Below are 22,292 nucleotides of genomic sequence, written 5' to 3'. Positions count from 1 at the left end.
TGGGTTTCCAGCTCTGGGAATAAAAAAAAAGATCCACAGGGGCCAGGACTAGAGAATACAGAGGATGAGGCAGCCCAGCAATTTCATTTTTTGTGAAATAGTTATGCTCCAACAGGGATGAATTTGCTGGTGCATTATCGTGATGCAACAACCATGAACTGTCTCACCATGTGTTCTTTCTCACATTTTCTGGCAGGTGTCACAACATGTTCTGATAGTACCATCGATTAACACTTTGTCCCTGTGGCACAAGTTCATGATGAACTAATCCTTCAGTCTCAAAGAAAAATATCAGCATGCCTTTGACATTTGACCTGGCCTGATGAGCTTGCTTTGAAGAACCTTCCCCGACCCATTGTGAAGATGGAACATTGGTCTCAGCATCATCAACATAGACCCATGTTTAATCACCAGTTATGAGTCTCTTAAGGAACATCTCGTTCTCATTTGTGTGATCCAAAAGCTCTTCACAGGTTGCAAGGCGAAAGTCCTTCTGATCTTGACTCATGAACTGTGGGAAGAACTTGGCGGTAACATTATGCATTTCAAGATCATGTGACAGGATTTCATGTAAGACATATATGCCCTGGGAAGTTGGGAAATCCAGGAAAAACCCAGGAACATTTTCATCTGGGGGAAAACTGGGGAAAACCTGGGAACCTTTTAGAATTTCAGGAATGTTTCATTGTTTTAGGTTTGAGTTAAATTCTTGTAATTTTGACTGGTAAGAACTGATACTCGAACAAAGATTGTTACTGTAGCTCTCTGCTGCAGAATAAACTGCAGCAACAAAACACAAATGAGAGACAAACACTAGTATAAAACTTAAGCTGCATAATAATAATTACAGTGTACACATAAGCGTCTAACAAAAGCAAAATGTGCCTCCAAAGGCTTTAGGATGTAGATTGTGTAATACTTTCATAACAACAAGCTGCTTTTAATGAGCATGGCATCAAAACTGTTTGAATTAGGTTTGTTTGAGCAGATGCCAGTGGGCTCGTGTACATGTGGAGAAGTAGCCAGAAAAATTTTTCTAGTACACTCAAGGTGCCAGATTTACACATGCACAAACCAGTCATAATTGTGGTGAGAAGTAGTCTCCACATGACCACTGTTACTGCTTTATTTACAGCTCTCACATCAGATGAAAACAAAATGGATTTTTGTGGCTGGGAGCTATCAAATGAATAAAAATACTTTCACATAATTATGGAAGACTGAAATACATTGTTAGTTTCAGTTTTATGATTTTATTTTATTTCTACATTATTGGCAATCAAGCATTCACCACTTTTCAGAACAATGAATTTTTTTTTTTTTTTTCAATTTGCTAATCTTTTCTGCAAAGGCAGGCGATTTATTTGGAAGGAAGTGTTTCATTTCACACTATTAGTTAGTTTCAACTGTTCATTTAATTTGAAGTGTGCATTTTCATCTTCTGGCATGTGTGGTATTATGCCATAATAAAGAACAGAACATGAGGTAATAATCCAAGAAAACTGTCATCCCAGAAACCACACTAAAAAGTTTTAACAGAATTTTACATATCTACCTACTGTGAAACTCAATCTTTCACGATTACTAGATGTGTTTCAACACTTGTCTGGTTCCTTCTCAAGGCCTGATATTATTTCTTAATTTCTGTTGTTTATATCTTAAATTTACAGAATGCCATCCTTCAGTAAATTTATAGACTGGCAGCACACTGTGTTTCATCATTGTAACTATCCACGAGGCTTTATATTAACTCTTGGAGTAGAATATAAACTGACAATTATACACTTCATTTTATAGGTCCATTCTGATCACACAAATTATTACAATTTCACTATTGCCAGTTTTGGCTACTGCTATCTTCAGATCTGTTACAAATAAAAACAGAGTGTAACCAACTAAGTTCAATTTGCTCAAGTAGATCTATAAATGCCTGTTGTCCTGGGACTGGTCTGATGCAGCTCTCCATGCTACTATATCCTGTGCAAGGCTCTTCATCTCCCAGTACCTACTGCAGCCTACATCCTTCTGAAATGTCTGGTGCTACAAAAAAATAAAAAGGATTTACATGATTAATAGCTTTGTATACCAGCTATACATACTGTAAAATATTCTGATGTCAGTATCAATATCAAATTATACATATAGGTACGTAGTAAATACTGTGTACATGAGAAGCCAGTATTGAAAATGTAATGGTTAAAACGCAGTAGGCGTTGTCATTAATTAAAATTACATCACATGGCAAAATGAGCATCTGACAATATAACATGTACTGACATACAATACGTGGAATTAGATCCATAATGGAAGATTTCATTTCATAGATGTAATTTTGTTCTTAAAATTTTTATACTGACTTTTACAAAATTGCATTTTTTACTTTCCCAGGCTGGGAACTTCCCATTATTGCTATGTGCTCTTTTTATGTGGCTTTTAAGTAACATAGCTGTTTCTTATGTAAAATAAAAACTTTTTATTTAGCACCAGGACATTTATAGATTTAGCATCAGCAAACTGATCCTAGTTGATTACATGCTGTTATTGTTTGTAACAGATCTGAAAATAGTAGTAGCCAAAACCAGTAATAATGAAGTGTAAAAATTTGTGCGATCAGGAGGGACATGTAAAATAAAGTGCCACAGTATGATCAAGGACTAATTTCAGACTTTATGTCTTCAGCCAATGACAGTTACTGGTGTATAGAAACAACTATTTCTTTTTATTTTTTCAAGAAAGTTGTATTTCTTCTTACTAGTTTTCTGCACTGCTCTGTGGATGTAAGCTTGGCAGGAAATGTTAAATAACAGTATTGCAGAGTATAAATAACAAAAAACCCATGTTAAAGTCACCACACTGCAAAATATTAGGGTGCATTGAGTTGTAGAGTCTAGTTTTGAAACGAAAATTGTCAAAGACTGCTTTCTAATTTTGTATTCCTTATTTGCCATAAGTAAAAGCCCTAAATACAATAAATCTATGTGCGACCTCTGAACAACACATTACACTGCTGCACATGGTCATGTGATGCCACACTAAACACAAGATTCCAAACATAAATATGACAAAAACTGTATGAGCAGAGCAAACACCATGCACAGGCTTGCTACATCGTCATAGCTGCGCATGCAGCTAACATCTGTCATCTGGTGCTCCTTAGCAACTGTTCAAACATACCTATTTCTAACAGGTTGTGGGAAAATATTATGAATGGTGTTTTGAGAAGCATTATTTTTGAAGCAGATTTTTTGTGTGCAGGATGAATTATTTTAACTGTCATAATGTGCAATTAATTTCTTAAATCACAGAGGTTTTGGTCCTGATTCAAAATACTTTGAGGACCAACCACTCAGAAACATTTTGGGCCCACCTGGGAAAATGTGTATTACACACAGGAAAGTTTGTTTTTCACCTGGAAAAAAGTATTTTTTATCTGTGAAGTCCGGGAATTTTTTTGCTTTCTCCATGTATACAACCTGTCTTGTCATGTTCCATCTAAAATGTTACATTCTTCTGTGATATGTTGGACAGCCAGTCTTTGATTGTATGCACAATTTTGTTGGTGTTTCTGACATGAGTGTCATCAGTAGACATTGAAGGGCATCCTGAATGAGGGTCATCTTCAACTTCTTGCCAGCCATTTTCAAACCATGTCAATCATTTGTAACACTGAGTATGGCTTAAGCACTCATCACTGTAGGCCTTCTGCATCATTTGGTGTGTCTCTGTAAAAGTATTCTTGAGTTTTACATAAAATTTAATGCAGACACATTGTTCCTCTAACTCTGCTATCTCAAAATTTGCAACCTGTTCTACACCATGTTCTGCTCAATATAGCACTGAACAATAACTAACAGGCATACAACAGTGTAACTTCCACCAGCAGTTACACATTAAACAAGGTGTGTGCAGAGATGCCAACCGCATTTCACTCCAACACACCATTGGCACGAAATTATGTATTTTCCAGAATTTTTTGAACAGACCTCATAAATGCAATTTACATTTTGTGAGGATATAAAATACACAATGGACTAACACTGAATGATGTCTGGTTCTAACTGTGCTAATCCTACCACTTACTAAGTCATTTATGTGGTTTATCAAAACTACCGTGCTGTAGGTTTGGTAGTGCATAACTCTGTCCAGGTGGTTTGTCTACATTATTAATCCTCTGTATGCCAAATTTACAGATGTGAATTGTCCAGTTCTGAAAAATGGTCCATGAAAATAGGGATCAGTCACTGTTGCTGCTATATATTATCTGCATAGATAGTCAACACTACAGGAAGTTCACTGTCACTTCTGATCAAGAAAAGTTTTTGTTCTTGTGATTGCTGTATTTTAGTGATAATTCCTCAAAATGATTTTATTATCTCTGGAGTTTAGCCTAGTAATAAAGCTAAATGTAGTGGAAAGTCATCACCTTCCTGTGCACAATTTAAGAATTTCTGGGCACAGGAAACTACACTGCTTAATCTTAACTGCTTCCAATGTCATAACTTGCTGTGCGAAAGGTGTTACTAATGATACTTCAACAACTCAGTTTAGTGTTGAGTGTTTTATGGTGTAGGAAAATATCGATTGCTACTTACCAGAACATAGAGTAACTTGGAGACAGGCACATTTAAAAGATGCTTACATAAAGCTTTCTGTCACAGCCTTCTTCGGCAAAAGATAAACACACACACCATTCATATACATAAGCAAGCACACCTCATGCACACATGACTACCACCTCCAGCATCTCAGGCTGGAATACAACTATCATGTGAGAAGCAAGCAGCAATCTGGAGGGGGCAGGGAAGATAAATGGATAGTAGTGAATGGGTGGAGGGAGATAGATGCATGCTGTCTGAGGGAGGGCACAGGGACCAGAATGCCAACAGGTGCAATGTCAAGAAATTGTGGGGCAAGGAGGAGGGGGGAAAAAAGGAGCGAAAAAGGAGAGGAGCAGTGAAGGATGGGCTGGTGCATTGGCAGAGAGCAGCAAACAAAGAGGGTGAAAAACGAGAATGGGGAGGAAATGATAGGACAGGGGGTGAAAACTGTTGGGTGGAGGGTGTGGGGACAGTATGCTACTGTAGGCTGAGACTGGGATAGTTACAGGTGCGGAGAATGTATTGTAAGGATAACTCCCATCTGCACAGTTCAGAAAAGCTTGTGGTGGAAGGGAGGATCCAGATCTCTTGATAGTGAAGCAGCCATTGAAATCAAGCATGCTATGTTCAGCTGTATGTTGTGCCACAGATTGACCTTATTTCCTCTTGGCCACAGTTTGGCAGTGGCTGTTCATCCTGGTGGACAGCTGGTTGGTAGTCATACCAATGTAAATAGCTGTACAATGATTGCAGCAGAGCTGGTAAAAGACATGGCTGCTATCACAAGTGGCCCAGCCCCTGATGTGGTAGGATAAACACGTGACAGGAGTGGAATAGAAAGTGCTGGGTGGGTGGATTGGGCAGGTCTAGCACCTGCGTCTTCCACATGGATATGATCCTCGTGGCAAGGATTTTGGATCGTAGTGGCATAGGGGTGGACTAGGATGTTGTGGAGGGTGGATGGGTAATGAAACACTACTTTAAGTGGTATGAAAAGGATCACAGGTAGAATATCTCAACATTTCAGGGAATAATGATAGATAGTCAAAGCCATACTGAAGGATATGCATCAACAATGTAGGAGGAGATAGATTACTTCTTATCACAAAGAAGACATGTTAAGTTGGTGGCAAGCACAGTTAAAAGACACTTACATAAAGCTTTCAGCCACACCCTTCATCTACAGAATTTAAAAACATGCCCTTCACATACACAAGCAAGCACACATGACCACCAATTCTGGCAGCTCGGGTTGAAACACAACTATCACATGGGATGCAAGCAGCAGTCTGGAGGGTACAGGACAGGGGAAGGGATAGAAATGTGTGGGTGGGAGGAGAGAGATGAAGTCTGGTGGAGTGTGCAGGGACTAGAATGACAACAGGTGCAGCATCAGAAGCTTGTGGAGCATAGAGTTGTGGAAAAAAAGAACGAAAAAGGAGAGGAACAGGCAAACATGGGTGGGTGTATTGGCAGATGGTGGCAAACAAAGAGATTGGAAGGTGAGAATGGGAAGGAGGTGATGGGAAGAGGGTGTGGAAACTGTTGTGTGGAGGGTGTGGGGACAATATGTTACCATAGGAGTGGAGAATGTATCATAAGGATAACTCACATCTGCGCAGTTCAGAAAAGCTGGTAGTGGTGGGGAAGATCCAGTTGACTCAGGCTGTGAAACAGCCATTGAAATCAAGAGCGTTATGTTCAACTGCATACTGCGTCACAGGCTGGTCTGCTCCCTACCAATTCTCCACCAAATCCAGGTCCAAAACATTCCTGTAACACTGTTGTTAACCTTTCCACCAAAACCTTCAGCTCCACAGAAGTTTCATTCCTAACCAAAGGTCTCACTTTAGCACTACATCCAAATTTGACCACTGTGGATTTGCCAAAGACTGACTCCTCTTCTTCCAACCCATGCAACAGAAGCATTTCTTTGCTGCCAATCCCTCCAACCAAAACCACCAAAATCCCAACATTCAACCCTGCCTTTTCCAGTTCATACCACCATCCAACCATGATCCTACCCCCCCCCCCCCCCACCACCACCACCACCATTCCCCACCTCCTAACCTTCCTCTCGTCACCTTCCAGGAATTCCTTACCTTCAGCTTAGCCTCACCATCTCTCCCAAGGTCCCTTCCTCAGAACACCAACCTTTCAGAAGATGTAAGAATAGCAATACATGACCTCAAAATAAATCGTGACCTAATCATCCCTGGGCACCCACCTATTATATGCTCCCTAAAACTCACAAACCCAATAATCCTGGACACCATGTTGTGGCTGGCAGTTGTGTCTCTACTGAAAGAACTGGCTGTCATTGACCAATGACCAATACCTCCAACCAATTGCCTGTAATTTAGCCCCCCCCCCCCCCCAACATCCTTCACTGATTGTCTACAGTCCCCATCCCTTTACCTCCTGGATCCCATTTTGTCACTGTTGATGCCACCACCCTATACACCAACATCTCTCAGGTCCATGGTCTTACTGGCATTGAACACTACCTTTCCCAACTCCTTCAGGCTCCACAATCTCATTCCTCATACACCTCACTAACTTTATCCTAATCCACAACTACTTCTCCTTTGAAGAAATATACACAAACAAATCTGCGGCACAGACATGGGCAGCAGCATGGCACGCTCCTATGCCAACCTGTTTATGGGCCCTGTAGAGGTACCGAAGTTTCTTCACAACCTCAACACCTTGTCTATCTTCTTCACATGGTCCTCCCCAACACAACATACCACATTCCTCCTCTGTGCTCTATCTGCACATCTGTCCACATTAAATCCACCAACCATCAACAGTATCTGCATTTCGGATCTGTCATACCTTTTACACCAAAAAATCCCTCCCATACAGTGTGGCCACCCAGAGCAGCACATGTGCAGTGACAAAGACTCCCTTGTTCAGTATACTGAGGGCTGTCACAGACAGACACTATCCCCCAGACCTAGTCCACAACAGAGATCTCTTATGCCATTTCCCCTCACATCCTCAACCCTTCTACCATCCCCAAGAACCAGCCACAATGGAGTGCCTTCTTTGTCACCCAGTACCAGCCTGGACTGGAACAACTGAACCACATCCATCACCAGACTTTGATTACCTATCCTCATGCACTGAAATGTTGGACATCTACCCAAGATCCTTTCCACCCCTCTTAAAGTGGCGTTCCATCACCCACCCAACATCCACAACATCCTAGTCCATCCCTATGCCATTCCCAATCCCAAGCCCTCGGCACAAAGTTCATATCCCTGTGGAAGACCCAGGTGCTAGACCCACCCAGTTCACCCACCCAATGCTTCCTGGTACTGTCATGTCACATGTCTATCCTACCCCAACAGGGCGTGGGCCACCTGTGAAGGAAGCCATGTCATTTATCAACTTTTCTGCAGTCATTGCACAGCATTTTATATTGGTATGACTAGCAATGAGCTGTGCCCCAGGATCAACTGCCACTGCCAAACTGTGGCCAAGATCAAAGTAGATCACCCTATGACACAACATGGAACTGAACTTAATATGCTTGATTTCAATGGCTGCTTTATTATCCAAGCCATATAGATCCTCCCCTCCACCACCTGCTTTTCTGAGCTGTGCAGATGGGAGTTATCCTTACAATACATTCTCCCTACATGTAATCATCCCAGTCTCAGCCTATGGTAACATGGTGCCCCACACCTTCCACCAAACAGATTCCATCCCCTCTGTCCTACCATCTCCTTCCCAATCTCATCTCCCAATTTCTTTATTTCTCACACTTTATCAATGCACCTGCCCATCTTTCCGTGCCCCTCTCTTTTTTTTTGCTCCTTTTTTCACCACCTCCCTATCCCACAACCTCCTGACGCTGTGCCTGTTGGCGTTCTAGTCCCTGAACACACCACTAGATGGTATTCGTCTATCTCTCTACCCATACTCTACTATTCATTTACCTTCCCTGCCCCCTCCAGATTTCTGATCACATCCCACGTGATAGTTACATTCCGGCTCAAGATACTGGAGGTGGCAGTCATGTACACATGAGGCGTGCTTGCTTGTATATATGAATGGTGTGTATTTCTGATTTGCTGATCAAGACAGTGACTGAGAGTTTTCTGTAAGTGTATTTTAATTGTGTTAGTCTGCAACTTAACATGTCTTCTTTATAATAAGTAGGAAGCTATCTTTTACAACCTTGTTGATATTCCGACCTGCAGTATCCATTCATTTATTTCTACACTATTATATCTAAGAGACGCAAAGGAATTATAGGTATTGGCTGCAAGTAAGCATTGATTGAAATTAAGGGAGAAAGTGGAAAATTTGTGCTGGACAGGGATTTGAACCCAGGTCTCCTCCTTACTAGGCAGCTGCACTGACCATTAAGCCATCCAAACATTGTGGTCAGTGGAACTGTACAGGCAACCCCAGCACAACCCTGTCAGACCATAATTCTCATCTTACACACACACTGCTAACGTAGTGCCCCTAGCCCATTATCCTCTTTACTCGTGGCATTTCACTGATTTCTGTAAGAGTTCAAGCTTGGTGTACATATGCACTGGAGTGATCATTGGCCTTATATGTGTGCATGTGATGCCTGTTCTTTTGGAAAACATATAATTAAGGTTAGATGACCAACGATCTCTTCGGTGCAGATACCACCAAGCTTGAACTCTGACAGGAATTGGCAAAATGCCATGAGTAATGACGATAATGGGCAAGGGGATAGATTTATAGTTTGTGGATAATTTGAGAATTTGAATCTGACAGGAGACATGCTAGGGTAGTTCATGCAGTTCCAATGAACACAGTGTCTGGATGGCTTAGCAGTCAGAGTATCTGCCTAGTAAGTTTGAGGCCCAGGTTTGAATCCCTGATGGCTGCTGAATCAAAAATCAGACAAAAAAATTGTTGAAGTGTTACATTGATCATAGATTAAGCTGAATACATTAATTCTCCAAAAGCCAAATGATTTTTGAAGGAAGAACTTCTGACAAATAAATTTATAGAATGATGTGTTGTATACTATAGGAATTATGCTCAATTTATGAGGATATGTGATTATTTTGTTACAGATTAAAGCTGGTCTTGGAATGTGTGTTATTAGCATTGTCTTTCTGTTGGTGCTATTTCCAACATATGGAGGAGTTTTATATGGTTTGAATGGATTTCCAAGCTGGGCTGCCAATAGTAATACAACCAAAAGCTTCCACCACCTATGAAAAGGGGAAAACATGAAACAGAAGGAAAAAATGTGCTGTTGGATTTATGTTCCAGACATTTTCAGGACACTAAATATATCTAAACACAGATACAATGCCTGAAAAATGTTACTTTTTGCAAAAATTAATTGTATATTGCAATTAGACTGACTAGTGACTCATTTTAAGTCATTTATTGAATTACTGACAGTTTACATATGCAGTCTTTTATGCTGTGTGCAGATTCAGAGTCTAGGTTAAACTTTTAACTAGAATCTGAACACACTTTGATCTCATACTTGTCAGTTTTGTGACATGTATTGAGTTATTGTAAATCTATGAATAGTTATTGTTTAGAGGCTGGCAGTTATGAAGCATATGATATTACAATAACTGTGTTGAAATGAATTTGACTGAAATGCACTGAATTGTTATTGATGTGTGAAGATTACAGCCTGCTCTTAATAGATGATAAAGAAAGACAGTTGATGGAGTGAGAAATACAAGGGCACAAGGGATAGATACTCAGTAGGAATAGAAACAGTTGTACTTTTTACATCTTGTACCTTACTTTGCCAGTTATCTTTTGTGCTAGGTAAGATCAATTTCTGCAATGAAAAAAATGAAATATTATGAGCTCTGCTGAGTAACATCAGTTTATGGAAGGAAACCAGTATTTGACAGAGTGCTGAAACTCACTGTTGTGCCAAAAGTATTGTTTGTGATACAGAACTGCATCTTTGTAAATAAAATGCCTTTTTGAAGTTTGATAATGAATTGTGATATTGCATATTATTTATTATAAAATTCTAGTGAAAATACATAAAAAACAAAATAAACATGAATTACTTTACAATGAATTATTTTTCTTGTAAGTTCCCAACTTGTAAGTTCCCATCCATCAAAAGACAGTTACAGTACATTGACTTATAAGAGAGCAATGTTTTAATGTCACGGCTGCCACTGGAACAATGACTCATGAATGAAAGTGGCTGTAATTTACTGCACCTAATGCAGTGTCAAAAGACAAAATATGTACCAGTTTTCTGGACTGGTAAAACTAAGATTTGCATTGTTTAGAGAAACATTTTTCAAATAAGCTAGGCAATGTAGCAGAAGTAGAAATTATGTACTGGTATAAACGATTAATGGAAAATCTCATATAAAGATATTAAACAAATACTAACAAAGAGATAGAGGGGCTGGCTAGAACTTACCTCATGTCAGTACAGCCGATAGATACACAAAACAAAACAGAAAATTTACGTATCCTAGCTTTAGGAACTTTGTTACTTCACCAGGGAGGAGAGAGGGGCGAAAGGGTAAGAAGGGAAAGTGGATTCAGTTTCTCACAACCCAGGTTATGAAGCAACAGGGGAAAGGTAAACAGGGAGGGTGGCAAAGACGGAGGCATGGGTATATAAATTTTGTAAGACAAATTGTCTGAAACTTCATGTACATGTTCTGATTTTATTTTTTGATAAAACTGAGAATTGTACTTGTGGAAATACTGTTCTATGAGGTAATATTGCTGGTGGTAGATTTGGTTCCAGTGCAGCTGACTCTTTGACAGACAGTTGGTCTGAAAACTTCACTATATTGAAATATTTGTTCATGCTCTTATGACTATAAATATTGTTCTTCAGAGTCTCAGGATTGCATGGTTGTTTGTCATAATCATCTCCTATCCCCTGTGGATCTACACACTTTTCTAATTACTTAGGAGTCATTTGGAAAAATAAGTCCTGATAGTGCAAGTGCTAATGTTCAGTTGACAATAATTTCCTTCCTGCACTACAAGAAAAGCTGTCTCATGAACTATCTCCAATTCTGTGGAATTTTGAAGGATATTTTTGTGGTGTCTGACAATTTTTTTCTCTGGTCACCTGATAACTTCCAATGGCCAAATCAAGATATCTAAATGAGCAACCCAATTTCCATGGACCTTTGCCCCTGAACAGCTCTAAAAATAAATGAGACTTGGTAACAAGTGCATGTTGTGTTGCAAACCTCTTAAATGAGTACTTCATTTCTGTTACTGACAGCCTGGGGTTATCAGGTTTGGTGAACAGTGCAATGGAGTATCCGAGACCAATCTTTAAAAATAACTTCAGTAAAAAGGAAATTATGCTCTCACCAACCAAAGAAGTAGCATCCATCATAAAATCCAACTCTATGACTTGCATATAAATCATGATAAAACTGTAAATATTCTCTCTAGCTTGCGTGTTAAGAGTGATAAGATTGATTGTGTCTCAGCTAAACTACTTGGGATCCATCTTTACTCAAAATTATCGTGGAAGAGTCATACCGATTATATTTGTACTAAGTTAGCATGTGTGACACATTTGTTAGGTAAACTAAGGTCATGTGTTAGTGGTAAGTTATTACTCAATGCATACTATGCCTTTTTCCACACCCATTTAACATATGCCACTTTGTTGTGGGGAAACTCACATGGAGCAAAACTACACTCCTGGAAATGGAAAAAAGAACACATTGACACCGGTGTGTCAGACCCACCATACTTGCTCCGAACACTGCAAGAGGGCTGTACAAGTAATGATCACACGCACGGCACAGCGGACATACCAGGAACCGCGGTGTTGGCCGTCGAATGGCGCTAGCTGCGCAGCATTTGTGCACCGCCGCCGTCAGTGTCAGCCAGTTTGCCATGGCATACGGAGCTCCATCGCAGTCTTTAAACTGGTAGCATGCCGCGACAGCGTGGACGTGAACCGTATGTGGAGTTGACGGACTTTCAGCGAGGGCGTATAGTGGGCATGCGGGAGGCCGGGTGGACGTATCGCCGAATTGCTCAACACGTGGGGCGTGAGGTCTCCACAGTACATCGATGTTGTCGCCAGTGGTCGGCGGAAGGTGCACGTGCCCGTCGACCTGGGACCAGACTGCAGCGACGCACGAATGCACGCCAAGACCGTAGGATCCTACGCAGTGCCATAGGAGACCGCACCGCCACTTCCCAGCAAATTAGGGACACTGTTGCTCCTGGGGTATCGGCGAGGACCATTCGCAACCGTCGTCTCACGCGGTCTGCACGTCCAGCACGAACGCTGGTCCAACTGAGGCGCCAGTTGGAAATGGCATGGCAAGCCGTTCCACAGGACTACATACAGCATCTCTACGATCGTCTCCATGGGAGAATAGCAGCCTGCATTGCTGCGAAAGGTGGATATACACTGTACTAGTGCCGACATTGTGCTTGCTCTGTTGCCTGTGTCTATGTGCCTGTGGTTCTGTCAGTGTGATCATGTGATGTATCTGACCCCAGGAATGTGTCAATAAAGTTTCCCCTTCCTGGGACAATGAATTCACGGTGTTCTTATTTCAATTTCCAGGAGTGTAGTTTTCATTTGGCAAAAGAAGGCAGTCAGATGCATTCATGAAGTCAGAAATAACGAGTCTTGTAGACCATATTTCAAAAATCTAAAAATACTAACAGTTGCAGCCCTCTTTATACTAAGTTGTCTGATACACACAAAAGAAAACCAATACAGTTTGTGCAAACTACGACAATGTATCCATCACCATGACACACGTATAAAACAGCAAATTGACATCCCAGTTGCTAGACTAAAGAAAACTCAGGATAGTTACAGGTACAAGGGAGTAAAACTATTTAACATGTTGCCAATAGAGGCACATAATGTGTCACTGAATGAGTTTAAAAGTATGACAAAGAAATGGCTTAGAGAAAAAGCTTTTTATACAATAGAAGAGTTTATAATGTCACTAAAGATGATCTTAAGTACTGGTATTAATATAGTTTCACTTAGATTAAACTTATACATGTAAATATAATGCAAATACCTTGTGCAGCATCAAGGAAATATTCTTGTATCTTATTAGACAGTAATAATCTACAATATATTACACCATTTCTGTTAGTTATATAAACTGTATATATACACAAATGACAACATCAATTGCATTTTTAATGCCTAAAGATGGATAATAAAATAAATAAATAAAAATAATCAGTCTCTTATCAGTGGAAGATTTCCAGACTGGCTAAAATATGCTGAAGTTAAGCCTCTTTACAAGAAGGGGGATAAAGAGATACCATCAAACTAGTGACCAATTTCACTTTTTCTGGCTTTCTCAAAAATATTTGAAAAGGATGTGTTCAAGCGTCTTCTTAAGCATCTGACTGCAAATAATATATTGTCCATGTCTCAGTTTGGATTTCTTAAGGGTTCTGGTATATTTACACTTACAGTGAGAATGTACTTCAAACATCAGATAATAAAATAGAGGCTACTAGCATTTTCTGTGACCTATCAAAAGCTTCTAACTGTGTGAACCACAGCATTCTCTTAAGTAAATTAGAATGTTATGGTATTAATGGGAATGCTGCAAAATGGTTTGAGTCTTATCTGTTTAGCAGGAAACATAGGGTATCGCTGCAAAATACCTGTGCAGTAAGCAGTCAGTCTTCATCTGACTGGGAACTAATTACATGTGGTGTTCCTCAAGTTCCATCTTGGGTCCATTGCTTTTTCTTGTGAACATCGATAACCTCTCATCTGTTACACTGGCAGATGCAAAGCTTTTTTTTTTTTTTTTTTTTTTGTTTTGTTTGCAGATGATACAAACATTGCAATAAGTAGCAAGTTAAGTACAGATTCAGAAATTGCTGCTAATCAAATTTTCACTGACTATAAAAACCAGTTTAAAGCTAATTCACTGTCATGAAAGCTTGAGAAGACCCACTATATGAAGTTCAGAACCTGTAAGAGATCTATTTCCAGCATGTGTATAACATATGAAGGCATGCAGACCAAAGAGGTCGACAGTGATAAATTTCTGGGACTACAACATGATAATAAATTCAGTTGGGAAGGACATACCACAGAATTGCTAAGTGCCTAAACAAATTTGTATTTGCAGTGACAATGATACCAGATGTAGAATATATAAATATAAAAAAACTTGCATACTTTGCTTACTTCCATTCTATTATGTAATATGGATCATATTCTGGGGCAACTCACCAAACCCAGCAAAAGTTTTTAGGGTGCAAAAGCATTTGGTAAGAATCATTTGTGGTGCAAAGTCAAGAACATCACGTAGAAAACTGTTCAAGGAACTTTGTATTCTCACCACTGCTTCTCAGTATATTTTTTCCTTAATGAAATCTGTTGCAAGTAATACATCTCTGTTTTCGACCAATAGCCCGATACATAGTATCAATACTATGAATAAGAACAATCTACATAAAGACCTAAAATCACTTACCTTGGTCCAAAAAGGGGTCCAATATTCAGAATACACATTTTCAATTAATTGCCAGCAACCATTAAAAAACTTGGTTTCAGATAAAGCACAGTTTAAACAGAGTTTGAAAGACTTTTTGATAGGCAATTCCTACTCTATAGATGAATATCTTAACAGAATGTTAAGCCAGCTTAAGTAAAAATGTATGTTAGACTTCACTTTTGACAGCACTAGGTCACAACAGTCAAGATGAGGTATTTTGTGAATGATAATTTTATTAATAATGCATAACCATGTTTCATTCTGACAGTGTTTTAATTCTGTAAATATTAACTGTTCCAGTTTACCGCATTGTATTCACCTATTTCGATAATCTCCTGACAGGTGATCAGGGTACTAAGTACACTCCTGGAAATGGAAAAAAGAACACATTGACACCGGTGTGTCAGACCCACCATACTTGCTCCGGACACTGCTAGAGGGCTGTACAAGCAATGATCACGCGCACGGCACAGCGGACACACCAGGAACCGCGGTGTTGGCCGTCGAATGGCGCTAGCTGTGCAGCATTTGTGCACCGCTGCCGTCAGTGTCAGCTAGTTTGCCGTGGCATACGGAGCTCCATCGCACTCTTTAACACTGGTAGCATGCCGCGACAGCGTGGACGCGAACCGTATGTGCAGTTGACGGACTTTGAGCGAGGGCGTATAGTGGGCATGCGGGAGGCCGGGTGGACGTACCGCCGAATTGCTCAACACGTGGGGCGTGAGGTCTCCACAGTACATCGATGTTGTCGCCAGTGGTCGGCGGAAGGTGCACGTGCCCGTCGACCTGGGACCGGACCGCAGCGACGCACGGATGCACGTCAAGACCGTAGGATACTACGCAGTGCCGTAGGGCACCGCACCGCCACTTCCCAGTAAATTAGGGACACTGTTGCTCCTGGGGTATCGGCGAGGACCATTCGCAACCGTCTCCATGAAGCTGGGCTACGGTCCCGCACACCGTTAGGCCGTCTTCCGCTCACGCCCCAACATTGTGCAGCCCGCCTCCAGTGGTGTCGTGACAGGCGTGAATGGAGGGACGAATGGAGACGTGTCGTCTTCAGCGATGAGAGTCGCTTCTGCCTTGGTGCCAATGATGGTCGTATGTGTGTTTGGCGCCGTGCAGGTGAGCGCCACAATCAGGACTGCATACGACCGAGGCACACAGGGCCAACACCCGGCATCATGGTGTGGGGAGCGATCTCCTACACTGGCCGTACACCTCTGGTGATCGTCGAGGGGACACTGAATAGTGCACGGTACATCCAAACCGTCATCGAACCCATCGTTCTACCATTCCTAGACCGGAAAGGGAACTTGCTGTTCCAACAGGACAATGCACATCCGCATGTATCCCGTGCCACCCAACGTGCTCTAGAAGGTGTAAGTTAACTACCCTGGCCAGCAAGACCTCCGGATCTGTCCCCCATTGAGCATGTTTGGGACTGGATGAAGCGTCGTCTCACGCGGTCTGCATGTCCAGCACGAACGCTGGTCCAACTGAGGCGCCAGGTGGAAATGGCATGGCAAGCCGTTCCACAGGACTACATCCAGCATCTCTACGATCGTCTCCATGGGAGAATAGCAGCCTGCATTGCTGCGAAAGGTGGATATACACTGTACTAGTGCCGACATTGTGCATGCTCTGTTGCCTGTGTCTATGTGCCTGTGGTTCTGTCAGTGTGATCATGTGATGTATCTGACCCCAGGAATGTGTCAATAAAGTTTCCCCTTCCTGGGACAATGAATTCACGGTGTTCTTATTTCAATTTCCAGGAGTGTATTATATTCAGAAGTTTTATGTTTTTATGGTATACTATCTGACATGGTCCACACCCACGAGAATCATCTTATTTTTTGGGTCTGTGGAACGAACACTGAATCTAATCTCACTATGGCATAGCTAGTTATGAGCTATTCTGAAAGTAATTTACTGAGAAGTATTCCCATATGTAAGTAGTAAGTATGCAGCATATGACAGTCGGGATTCTAGAAGTGTTTCTTGACTGATAATGCTATTTGCACATTCACCCAACAAATGTTACAAGCCTTAAATACTATGATATCGGCAGTTGGTATTTTTGCGACCATTTGAAGGCATTTGATTGTGTAGATCACATTAGACTCTTAGGAAACCTTAAGTTTTATGGAAGTGGGCTTCACACACAACTGGTTCGAATCATACTATTCAAACAAATACAAAAAAATATGCTGAATAATTCAGTGTTAGAAAGGTAGACAATTTTAGTATAAATGTTCATGACCTTCCATTTAACATTCATCAACCAAACTTAGTACTTTTTGCAGATGATACAAGTGCTGTAATAAATTCTATTGAAGAGAAAAAAATGAAAGAGATTGTTAATAACATTTTTCAAAGAATTATTAAATGGTTCTTTGAAAATGGACTCTCCCTTAGTCTTGAGAAAACACACTATGTTCATTTATGTACCATATACTCATTTCAAGACATTCTGATGAAAAAGTGCACTGGAAGAAACATGTTACTGAACTCATCAAACAATTAAGTTCAACTACTTTCGCTCTTCATATTATTATTAACACTTTTGAAAACAAATGAATCAAATTCCCAACATATTTTACATATTTTCGCTCAATAATGTCTCAATGAATAATTTTCTCGTGTAACTCATTACTTAGAAAGAAAGTAACAATTACACAAAAGCGATAAATTCAATATGTTTAACCTACTGTCTTCATATAGGTATCTATTCAAGGAGTTAGGCATTTTAACTGCACCAGCATAGTACATATGTTTGCTAATCAAATTCGTCATAAAAAATCCATCACAATTTGAAAAGAATAATGATTTCCACACCTACAATACTAGAGGAAAAAAATGTCCTTTATCACCATTTATTAACGCTGTCAGTGACTCAGACATAATTTCAATATGCAGCAACAAAAACCTTTTATCATTTGCCCAAAAAATAAAATATTCAACAGGTAGCAAAGCAAGTTAAAAATCTAATTGAAAATCATTTCTACCAGACAGCACCTTCTATTCTGAGGATGAATTTGTATTTAAAAAACCATGGACCTTGCCACTGGTGGGGAGGCTTGCGTGCCTCAACAATACAGATATCCGTACTGTAGGTGCAACCACAACGGAGGGATATCTGTTGAGAGGCCAGACAAATGTGTGGTTCCTGAAGAGGGGCAGCAGCCTTTTTAGTAGTTGCAGGGGCAACAGTTTGGATGATTGACTGTCTGGCCTTGTAACACTAACCAAAACGGCCTTGCTGTCGTGGTACTGCGAAAGGCTGAAAGCAAGGGGAAACTACAGCCGTAAATTTTTCCCGAGGGCATGCAGCATTACTGTATGGTTAAATGATGATGGCGTCCTCTTGGGTAAAATATTCCGGAGGTAAAACAGTCCCCCATTCGAATCTCTGGGCAGGGACTACTCAGGAGGACGTCGTTATCAGGAGAAAGAAAACTGGCATTCTACGGATCGGAGTGTGGAATATCAGATCCCTTAATCAGGCAGGTAGGTTAGAAAATTTAAAAAGGGAAATGGATAGGTTAAAGTTAGATATAGTGGGAATTAGTGAAGTTCGCTGGGAAGAGGAAAAAGATTTCTGGTCAGATGAATACAGGGTTATATATACAAAATCAAATAGGGGTAATGCAGGAGTAGGTTTAATAATGAATAAAAAAATAGGAGTGCAAGTAAGCTACTACTAACAGCATAGTGAACACATTATTGTGGCCAAGATAGCCACGAATCCCATGCCTACTGCAGTAGTAAAAGTTTATATGTCAACTAGCTCTGCAGATGATGAAGAAATTGATGAAATGTATGATGAGATAAAAGAAATTATTCAGGTAGTCAAGGGAGACGAAAAGGGAGAGAAGGAAACGTAGTAGGTGAATATGGACTGGGGGAGAGAAATGAAAGAGGAAGCCATCTGGTAGAATTTTACACAGAGCTTAACTTAATTATAGCTAACACTTGGTTCAAGAATCATAAAAGAAGGTTGTATACATGGAAGAAGCCTGGAGATACTAGAAGGTATCAGATAGATTATATAATGGTAAGACAGAGATTTAGGAATCAGGTTTTAAATTGTAAGACGTTTCCACGGGCAGATGTAGACTCTGACCACAATCTATAGGTTATGAACTGTAGATTAAAACTGAAGAAATTGCAAAAAAGTGGGAATTTAAGGAGATGGGATCTGGATAAACTGACTAATTCAGCGTTTCAGGAAGAGCGTAATGGAACAATTGACAGGAAAGGGGGACAGAAATACCGTAGAAGATGAATGGGTAGCTCTGAGGGATGAAGTAGTGAAGGCAGCAGAGGATCTAGTAGGGAAAAAGACGAGGGATAGTAGAAATCCTTGGGTAACAGAAGAAATATTAAATTTAATTTATGAAAGGAGAATATATAAAAATGCAGTAAATGAAGCACGCAAAAAGGAACACAAACGTCTCAAAAAATGAGAAGAGAGTGACAGCGAACTGAAAGACCTGAGTCGAAACAAGGCCCCGGGAGTAGACAATATTCCATTAGAACTACTGACAGCCTTGGGAGAGCCAGTCCTGACAAAACTCTACCATCTGGTGAGCAAGATGTATGAGGCAGGCGAAATACCCTCAGAATTCAAGAAGAATATAATAATTCCAATCCCAAAGAAAGCAGGTGTTGACAGATGTGAAAATTACCAAACTATCTGTTTAATAAGTCACAACTGCAAAATACTAACGTGAATTATTTACAGACAAATGGAAAAACTGGAAGAAGCTGACCTCGGGGAAGATCAGTTTGGATTTCGTAGAAATGTTGGAACACGTGAGGCAATACTAACCTTATGACTTATCTTAGAAGGAAGATTAAGGAAAGGCAAACCTATGTTTCTAGCATTTGTAGACTTAGAGAAAGCTTTGGACAATGATGACTGCAATACTCTCTTTCAAATTCTGAAAGTGGCAGGGGTAAAATACAGAGAGCGAAAGGCTATTTACAATTTGTACAGAAACCAGATAGCAGTTATAAGATTCGAGGGGCATGAAAGGGAAGCAGTGGTTGGGAAGGGAGTGAGACAGGGTTGTAGCCTCTCCTCGATGTTATTCAATCTCTATATTGAGCAAGCAGTAAAGGAAACAAAAGAAAAATTTGGAGTAGTTATTAAAATCCACGGAGAAGAAATAAAAACTTTAAGGTTTGCTGATGACATTGTAATTCTGTCAGAGACAGCAAAGGACCTGGAAGAGCAGTTGAACGGAATGGACAGTGTCTTGAAAGGAGGATATAAGATGAACATCAACAAAAGCAAAACGAGGATAATGGAATGTAGTTGAATTAAGTCGGGTGATGCTGAGGGAATTAGACTAGGAAATGAGACACTTAAAGTAGTTTTGCTATTTGGGAAGCAAAATAACTGATGATGGTCGAATTAGAGAGGATATAAAATGTAGACTGGCAATGGCAAGGAAAGCGTTTCTGAAGAAGAGAAATTTTTAACATCGAGTATAGATTTAAGTGTCAGGAAGTCGTTTCTGAAAGTATTTGTATGGAGTGTAGCCATGTATGGAAGTGAAACAAGGACAATAAATAGTTTGGACAAGAAGAGAATGGAAGCTTTTGAAATGTGGTGCTACAGAAAACTGTTGAAGATTAGGTGTGTAGATCACGTAACTAATGAGGAGGTATTGAATGGGATTGGGGAGAAGAGAAGTTTGTGGCACAACTTGACTAGAAGAAGGGATCGGTTGGTAGGACATGTCCTGAGGCATCAAGGGATCACCAATTTAGTATTGGAGGGCAGCATGGAGGATAAAAATCGTAGAGGGGGACCAAGAGATAAATACACTAAGCAGATTCAGAAGGATGTATGTTTCAGTAGGTACTGGGAGATGAAGGAGCTTGCACAGGGTAGATTAGCATGGAGAGCTGCAACAAACCAGTCTCAGGACTGAAGACCACAACAACAACAGCAGAGTCGAAAAATAGTATTAAGTGTAGTGGCATGAGTAGTATTAAATAATAATGTGTAAACAGCCTGTAGACTGACTCTTCCACATCATTTCAGTAAAAGAACGAAATGTATTTGAGATCACTTTAACACTTCATAGTAACGCATTTAAACAGACTCACGCTCTCCATAACATTTGACAGAGTTACGGATTTTATTGGGTACCTCTTCATTGACTTGCTTATTTCCTGCCTGGTCCCGAACGCAGCCAAGTATTTGCGATGTATATCGGGCAAGGCGAGTAGTGTGACATCAAGAGTTTGTTGTGGGGGTGGAGGGGGGGACCTGTATTTCCCGTGGGCCCTGTCCTCTATATTGAGGCATCATGCAGGTGTGGTACGGAGGAGCATGAAGTCAGCACACTGCCCTTCCGGCTCTTGTCGATTTTTTCAAGCTTTTGGAGACGCTACTTCTCATTCTAGTAGCTCCTCGATGACTCAGAAAATGGCATCACAAGGCTGAGTGCACCCCATCCCAGTTACATCACCAAGGAAAAATTCTTGGCGCCAACATGAACTGAACCCAAGTCCACCGCATCAGATTTTGACTGCTAATCACTTTTTTCCAGTCTTCTTTCTTTTGTTCTTTTTCTACAGTTTTTTTTTTTTTTTCATCATTCGTTCTGACTGTATGTTGCATGACATCTTTCAGTTCCAATCAATGGAAACTTCATTTAGTCTTCTTTTTTTAATGACTGTAAAGATAAAAATTGAATTACAATAATTTAGAGTCTTTCATTAATAGTGATAGTTTTCAAAATTTTAAAAGATAAAAATAAACCTCTTAGTTTATCGAAGAAAATTTTGCTTTATTTTGAGGCTTAGATATCGCAATTAGGTTCTAAACAAAATTTGACCAATGTCCACCACAGCTTTGAACACACTGACCCCATACAATGGCTCCAAATGTTAATCACTCTATCCAGTATCAGTGACATTATGTATCTAACAGCCTGACAAATATTCGCCTCCAAAAGTTCCAAAATTTCTGGTTTGTCAGCATAGACAACAGAGCTAATAGAACATCAGCGGCACACTCGCCTCCTCCAAGTCAATAAGTCCGCTATTGCCCAACACTGTGTTTCCACTTGTCGTTTGATCAAATACACCCAAACGAAAAGTGTGGCCCATGCATCTTTTTGGAGCTCCGTCATCAATTAATGAGTGGAAACATACACTTATTAAACGAGACGGCGGTTTCCAGTTAAATTCT

General features: G+C 40.4%; 1 protein-coding gene across 2 annotated transcripts in view; it reads left to right on the top strand.

Moving 5' to 3' along the window:
• LOC126284841 (protein I'm not dead yet-like) overlaps positions 1–10,566 on the top strand; it is a 235,286-nt gene extending 224,720 nt beyond the window's left edge. For both annotated transcript variants that reach the window (XM_049984068.1, XM_049984067.1), the window contains exon 13: positions 9,671–10,566. In XM_049984068.1, coding sequence (XP_049840025.1) covers positions 9,671–9,817 — 147 coding nt within the window. In that variant the 3' untranslated portion in view covers positions 9,818–10,566. The remainder of the gene's footprint in view (positions 1–9,670) is intronic.
• The last annotated feature ends 11,726 nt before the right edge of the window (positions 10,567–22,292 follow it).

This window comes from Schistocerca gregaria, chromosome 8 (assembly GCF_023897955.1).
Source record: "Schistocerca gregaria isolate iqSchGreg1 chromosome 8, iqSchGreg1.2, whole genome shotgun sequence".
NCBI classification, from domain to species: domain Eukaryota; kingdom Metazoa; phylum Arthropoda; class Insecta; order Orthoptera; family Acrididae; genus Schistocerca; species Schistocerca gregaria.
The sequence above is the reverse complement of the archived record's forward strand: the minus strand, read 5'-3'. Positions and strand labels throughout refer to the sequence as shown.